Raw genomic sequence first — 8,605 nt, 5'->3', positions numbered from 1 at the left:
TAAGTGCATTTCCGCGAAGGGATTCCCCTTCAAAAATGCTCAATTTGAATTTAATTCCATTTTTTTTACCCCCCTGCAACAGTACACCATATAGAATACGGGTAGAGGGAGAAATTCATGTTATAACAAAATAAACTGTAAAATATGTTGTTTCAATGTAATATTTGTATTTATTTTTTTTTAATTCTGCGAAGCTCTGAGTCCGCGATAGCTGAACCGCGAAGTAGCGGGGGGACACTGTACAAGTATAAAGTGTATATAACGTACACCCATAAATTCTATCTAAAAATTGGTATTCATTTTTTCTTTTCACTTTTTCTGAGCTCACACGAAGGATTGCACCTGTACTGGTAACTGACAAATGCTGAACACGTCCCCATGACGAAAAATACATTCAGAACATATGGTGGTATGCAAACCTGGTAAAATAAACTACAACAAATATGAACACAATTCTCAAATGGAATTTACCATGTTAGGTTCACCAATAATTATAATCTAATATAATTATAAGACAATACAGGGACACATCTGATTAATTAAGGACATTTAATTAATTTGGCATCTCAGATGATCATCTTGCAAGGAGAGTTCATTCTGACATCGTCCTCGTCACAAATGAAATTCTGAGCATTTTCTCCTGCCCATTTTACGCCACAAATCAAAATATTTACAAGGTTATTGATTAATCCAATTGCCTAAGGAAAAAACAACAGCTGTAACAATCATCGTATATCAGGTATTCAATAATGAGAATTAAGGTCGGAACTCAAAAACAACTCCATTGGAAATTCAACAAACAAGCCTCCATTTGGCGAAACAATTCCATAATCAAGCGAAAAGAGCGTCACGATTTACGACAATATGCTAACAATCACGGAGGTTGGTGGATAGCGATCACGCTGCATCAGCAATTTCGTAAGTGTCCGTCACAGTTCTGCATTCTGGGGTAAGGGTCAGACATATCTTCCAGTAAACAGTCCTCGGAACGAGGACTCTGTGAGATGTTACAATCCGAGCTTGCTACAGACAAATGGAAGAAGCTCTTGTGCAAAAATGATTAAATGGTCACATATATATAATAGTATTACAGAATAACCCCAACAATTTTAAATCCTTAGTCCAATTCATTAATTTATCAACGTCTGATTCATCATCATCATCAGATTCCCCAAACAATTGATTCCATTTTTCTTGAGTGAGTGCAGGTGCCCCGTTAATGTTTCCCTGAACTAACTTTTTACATTTTTTTACCCCTTCTGCCGGGGCATCCTGGCGGTTGAGGGGTTAGCACGCCGTCCTCACTCCTCCGGGGTCCTGGGTTCAAATCTGTCTGGAGTTTGTATGTTCTGCCCCAGGCCTGCGTGGGATTCCTCCGGGTTCTCCGGTTTCCTCCCACGTTCCATGAACATGCATAGTAGGATTATTGTACACTCTTAATTACCCCAAGGTTTGGGTGTATATGTGAATGTTTGTCCATGTCCTTGTGCGCTGCGATCGGCTGGCCACCCATTCAGGGTGTACCCCGCCGATGGGCCTCTAGTCAGCTGCAATAGGCTCCAGGACCCCTGTGACCCTAAGTTTGATAAGGAATGAATGAATATGTGACTGGAATATGTGGAAAAAGTGTTGACACTCGCCATGCTGAAGCCAATACTAAAACCCTACGATAACACTACAAATTACATTTAGAATGTGGTGGTCACTCAGTTAGCACCATAAAAGGCTAAAGAAACATTGCCTGTTCTTTTTTCCCCCCCAAGATAAAAAAATAGAAATCTTACCAATTATTACTAAATCTCCTGTTGGCTCGTTGGTTGGAGGTTGTTTTGAACCGCTCGTCCACCTCGTCATTAATTTTGGGCTGTCAAAATCAACAAGGGTGCTGCTTCAATGCGGGCGTGGAAAACTGCCAGAGAATAATCAATAAAGTCAGATGGGATGGGCTCCAGTACTTCCTGCAACCCTTGTGAGGAATTTCAATTTTGGCGCTGTCTTCGCCTGAAATCCTGGTGTCTTGCGGCATGCCATTTTAGCTGACCAAATGCATTTCGTCTTACTTGATCGTGAAATGTATTTATCGTATTTACTCGCATATAATCCATATTTGTCGCTCCAAAACATGACTGAATCAAGGGTACGGCTTATATACACATGAAAATGCAGGAAAATACAATGTGACAATGACAAAACGCCATAATGCAAGACTGTGGCCGATATGGTCATTTATTTCAGAATAGAGACAGTAAACCGATAAAACAAAATTAATCTTGACGTCAATGAAATTCAAGAAAGAAAAAAAAACTCCCTTCTGCTTGTCACGGCTCGCTCAGGGTGTCGCCATTTTACTGTAGTTAAACGTGCTATGACTGGCCAGACGTGAGTAGCCTTGATGTGTTCGTATTGTTTACCATGTCAGCACATCCCAATAGTTGTTAAGCCGGATCTAAGGTCTTGCGGTCGATCGTTACGGTCGATCGTGCACCCAGAGACTTGGTGAACACTATACCGCTACGGACAGACTTTTTGGTTGTGCTTGCGTTACTTCCTTTTTGAATTTGTCTACATGCATTCAATACCTTTTCAGTTTCGGAACCCATTAAGGAAATAAATGTACATTTTTGAATATGAAATAAAACAAAACTTCTTTGCTCTGATTTTTTTCTTTTTATTTGTTGTTTGAAAGTGACAACTATTGCAACAGTATGAAACATAATTAATCGAGATATTTCAACATTAGAAGCAATTTGGCTGTCACAACAGCTTAAACTTCTGGTGAGAAAATTGTCATTTCTGTCATTAAAAAGCATGAGGTTCTCATCAAGATAGATTTCTTTCATTTTTCAAATTGAATAATGTGGTATTTTGCATTCACACAGACAGGCATATTAACTTCCTTATGATATTGACCCGAATAACGTGCAATCCAGCTGATGGATTCATACAGTATCTCAGAAATATCATGTTTGATGATTTTTATTAAGATTTTCCCTTCAAAGTAACATATTTGTACTCCCTATTAAAACCATCAATATGTTGGTGAAAATTGTGAATCAAGAGAGATCTTATATGCGAGAAATTGTCAAATTCAGCAATTTTAAGGATGCGATTCATATGCTGGGGCATCTTATATGCCAGTAATCAATCATCGACAGTATGATTTGCTCGCTGACACGTCATCGAGACTGTTGACTTGTCAGGACATATCTACAATTTGATAAGTTTGGTCTTGTCCATTTGGAAAACATGGGCGACATAATTAATGTCATCTATGCAGCAGTAGCAGGGCGGGGAAGCATAGACGGTGGGTTAAACTGAAAATTTAAAGTGTTAATGTTTGTGTACTGAATTCAATTTGTAGGCTGTGTTTTACAACTGTTGTACTGCTCTGCCCTATGTTGATTCAATTGAATACAAGATGCAAAATATATTGAAAAGTGAACCATTTTTACTCGCAAATAAGCCGCCCGCACATATAAACAGCACCCTAAAAATTGCCTTAAAATTTATTAATTTTACAATTGTTTGCATATAAACTGGTAGGTCTGAAAATATAACTTCAGGAGCAGGTTAAGAACGAGTGAGATCAATTTAAATAGGAAATAGGTTTATTACCGGACTACAGGATGGTTGGAGAATGCTCCGACAGCTGTGAACCTCTCACAGCCTGCCTTCCTCGCAATTCTCTCTGAATGAACAGAGCTCAGTCTTTTTATAGGAACTAAAGGGTAATATTTCTAAGACAGTGATGTAGGACAGAGCTTATGTTAACAAAACTTTGGGCTAATATGGTTAGACATTAGCAGGTTTAAGTTGTATGCAAACACGATATTTTTATAGCACACACAAACTGCCGCAGCCTAACTTATATTGCGCGTTTCGAACAAACAGTTCCAAAGTAAGTTGGCCATATTCCACAATACAAGGAAACAATTGCAAGGTCAGCTAGTTGGTTTGTCCTACATTCCACTGTGCTAACAAACAATTGTAAAACCAGTTTGGCCACATTGGCTGGACATGAACAAACAATTATTAAACCAGTTGGCAGGTCTACCCCAATATAAACCGCCCCTCTTATTCCCACTTTGCACCTCCATATTCCTAGTTTACAGGGAGTACAAATGTGTTATCTTAAGGCATCAAAAGCACATTATTAGGGTCAATATAATAAATTAATGTGCCTGTCTCTGCAAAATATCAAATGATTCTATCAAGTCTATCTTGATAAGAACTGATGCTTTCTAATTACAGAAATTAAAATTTTCTGACTAGAAGTTTAAGATGTTGCAGCAGGGATATTGCTTCTAATGCCAGAATATCTAAATTCTTTCGATGCTTCATATTACTCCAATAGTTGTTGTTCTAACCTGAGTAAATAATGCGCGCTTACCTGGTAACAGTTTCAGAACATTTGAGTAAAGAAAACACTTCGTCATTTACAATCTGGCGGGATTCAACGTTGTGACGTCATCGTGCCACGTCACACGATGCCGTCAAATTGCAGGTTTTTGCAAGTCGTATTTTTATGCGCATATAAGCCGTAACCTCGATTTGCTCAGTTATTTTTTTCCTACAAACATGGCTAATATGTGAATAAATACAGTATTCCTATTCTGTCTGTCTGCAGGAGGAGATTGGGTGGAGAAAAGAAGCGTACCACCTGCTAGTATTTGCCACAGATGATGTTCCTCACCTGGCTCTGGATGGCCGTCTGGGAGGCATTGTGCAGCCTCATGATGGCCGCTGTCACCTAGATGACCACAAGGAGTACAGTGCATCCACTCACATGGTAAACATTTACATTATTTCTGTCTATTTTGCACTATTATCCTGTCCGTGAAAGCAGTTTTATAAGTGAACATGATTATTTAGTTTAGCTTTAAATGTTTTTCAGTGAGAAAAAGAAAAACATGTGGTACCTAGAGCTGGGCAATAAAAGTAACGACAATAATAATCGTGAAATTTTTGTCAACAACAATACATTACAATAATAACATTTTTGGACAATTTTAAACTGTAATTACACAACCTGGCCACCACACAGAGTGGAGGCGCTGTTGCAAAATGAATGCTAGTTTCAAACCAATGCTCAGGATGTATATAACATGTTAGCAATCGAGGCTTACACGGAGTATGAACACAAAAAGACACTAACACGACCAAAATTAGCGTTGAGATGCAGGATACCACGGTATCCAATCCTGTAAAAGTTCCAGGTGAATTCTGCCTGGCGTTTTCTTTTTTTTTTTTTTTGTTTTAAATGCCTCGTAAATACCTGTGCCTAAAGAGCAGCAAAATTGATAATTTCTTTAACACATTCCTCATGAGGACTGCCTGTAATGTTTTTCTTACTTGATATGAAGATCTTTCCCCATACTATGTAAATTAAAATTTAGCAAAAATCTAAAACTTGTTCTCTTGGGTAAAAATGGCCATATGTGAGGCATATTTACACTTTCCTTTTGTGTGGCTGAAGATTGTCTGCTTGTTAAAGGTAATGATGTCACAGAGACAGAGACAACTCAAGGAAAAAAATGCAGTTTCTAAACAATGATTTTATTTACCAAGACAGACAAAATTGCAAACTTCTACGGCCCTCTGTCAAAAAGTAATTGCTCCTCTTTGTTACATCACACAATAACTGACTAATCACGAGTGTAGGAATGCTAAATTCACTTTCACAGGCCACAAAGACACCTGATTTCCACCATGTGTTGAGTTAAAAGTAAGATCGGGCCAAAATAATCCCTCCCAACCCGACCCGGCCTGCGGGTTATAAAGTCCGTTCCGGCAAATTAACCTGATTTGTAACAAAATCTAAGTTAAAAAAGACTGTATAAAAATTTACATCTTTTTTTATGATGAAATAGATGTTTTACAGTCATCTCTTTGGCCAGCAACTTTTTGCTCCTCCATATTCGGGATGCCACGTCAAAATAGATGCAGACTTGCGGAGGGGAAAATTATTCAGAGGGTGGCGTTCGCGAGACGTGCGCAGTATGCTGTCTCTGTGGCTCCACTTGCAATTACATTACACCGCCTTCTCTGTTTTATCTAAATTATTTATTTAATATTTAGTACTAGTTTAGTACCCACACTGTTTTGGTATACATTTTAACATTTATTTAAAAAAGCAAGAGAGATCCCACCATTTTTTTCAGTGAGAAAGAAGCCCGGCCGACCCTACCCGAACCTGAAGTAAAGATTGACATTTTTGAGTTCAGGCTCAGGCTAAAGATCTGACCTATGTTGAATCACAAAAACAATTCAATAGAATTTATCAGACAAAGTAAAGTATGATACAAGATTAGAGCATCATGCTACGTCCTAAAGAAATTCATTTTGTAATTGAGCTCCTTTATCTGTCCACCCTCTATGTTCCAATTTTGGACTTTGTTGTTGTATTCCCATCAAAATATCATCTTTATCATAGATATCAATATCTTTATCATACATTGTCTCTGCCATACCAAGAAAATGCTTCTTGGCAGCTTCCCATGCTATTTTGTCTGCAAAGGCGTTTCAGCGCAGTCTTTCCCGCCGCATCTCCCTCGTTTATAGATATCTACGAGCACTGGGCGGAGTGTTGTATTTTTACACATTAGTCAGTTCATAAAACAAAGGGAACAACAATGGGTCCAACGCAAACAGGTGGAATGAAGAGTTTTGCAGAGTAGGGCGAAGGATAACAATCAAAATTAAGTGCAAAATAATTGAAAAATATGAGGGTATACGCTTGGCGGAAGAGGGAATAAGATATGCACCATCCTTAAGCAGAAGGACGCAATTAAGGATGAGATGCCTTCCAAAGGAAAAATCTAGAGATCTAGAGATCTAGATATATATATCTATATCTAGATATATATATATCTATATCTAGATATATATATCTATATCTATATCTAGATATATATATATATATATATATATATATATATATATATATATATATATATATATATATATATCTATATCTAGATATATATATCTATATCTATATCTAGATATATATCTATATCTAGATCTAGATATATCTATATCTAGATCTAGATATATCTATATCTAGATCTAGATATATCTAGATCTAGATATATCTATATCTAGATCTAGATATCTATATCTAGATCTAGATATATCTATATCTAGATCTAGATATATCTAGATCTAGATCTAGATATATCTATATCTATATCTAGATCTCGATCTAGATATATCTATATCTAGATCTAGATATATCTATATCTATATCTATATCTAGATATATCTCTAGATATATCTATATCTATATCTATATCTAGATATATCTATATCTAGATCTATCTATATCTATATCTCAATATATCTAGATCTAGATATATCTATATCTAGATCTAGATATATCTATATCTATATCTATATCTAGATATATCTATATCTAGATCTATCTATATCTATATCTCAATATATCTAGATCTAGATATATCTATATCTATATCTAGATCTAGATATATCTATATCTAGATCTAGATCTATATCTAGATATATATATATATATATATATATATATATATATATATATATATATATATATATATATATATATATATATATATATATATATATATCTAGATATATATATATATATATATATATATATATATATCTATATCTAGATATATATATATCTATATCTAGATATAGATATATCGAGATCGAGATATAGATATATCTAGATCGAGATATAGATATAGATATAGATATAGATATAGATATATATAGATATAGATATATATATATAGATATAGATATATATATATCTAGATATAGATATATATATATATATATATCTAGATATAGAGATATATATATATATATATATATATATATATCTGGATATATATATATATATATATATATATATATATATATATATCCATCTCCCCATCTCCCCATCTCCCCATCTCCCCATCTCCCCATCTCCCCATCTCCCCATCTCCCCATCTCCCCATCTCCCCATCTCCCCATCTCCCCATCAGAGAGAGAGAGAGAGAGAGAGAGAGAGAGAGAGAGAGAGAGAGAGAGAGAGAGATAGAGAGATAGAGAGATAGAGAGATAGAGAGATAGAGAGATAGAGAGATTTGTGTGTGTGTACACGTCTATAGGTATGTGTCACAGCTGTAGATGCAGGAGTATTTTATAGCCATAAAATAGTTTGAGGGTTGAAGGCGTCGCCAGAAAATGCACGGACCGCCGTTGGTATTAAGAAATATCAACATGTAATGGAAAAAAGAAGATGAGGCCTGTAAAACACAAAAAAAAACAGATAGACCTGCTGCCACTGGCTGATGCCTGACGGTTTCATCATGAAAAATAACATAAAAATTTCAAATAAGCGCCAACAACATCAGACCAAATGCAATCCCTCCATATTGCTCCGCCTCGACGCCCCACTCCGTTTTAATGCAGAAGAAGAGGCAATTCCCTGAGTTCTTCCACTTTTCGCCTTCATTTTCATGTCTTCCGGTTTCTACTAATTTTTTTTTTTAAATAACCAAAAATCGCAGTGCATTGAATTCCCAATAGGCGAGGTCGAGATATTCGAGGGAACACTGTAACGGTACTCCAA

General features: G+C 36.1%; 1 protein-coding gene across 1 annotated transcript in view; it reads left to right on the top strand.

The window, feature by feature from the left end:
- itgb5 (integrin, beta 5) overlaps positions 1 to 8,605 on the top strand; it is an 82,575-nt gene that overhangs the window by 20,539 nt on the left and 53,431 nt on the right. Inside the window, 1 exon segment of the mRNA XM_077728818.1 lies at positions 4,628 to 4,789. Within this exon segment, the coding sequence (XP_077584944.1) occupies positions 4,628 to 4,789 (162 nt within the window).

Source organism: Stigmatopora nigra, chromosome 11 (genome assembly GCF_051989575.1).
Source record: "Stigmatopora nigra isolate UIUO_SnigA chromosome 11, RoL_Snig_1.1, whole genome shotgun sequence".
NCBI lineage: Eukaryota > Metazoa > Chordata > Actinopteri > Syngnathiformes > Syngnathidae > Stigmatopora > Stigmatopora nigra.
The sequence above is the reverse complement of the archived record's forward strand: the minus strand, read 5'-3'. Positions and strand labels throughout refer to the sequence as shown.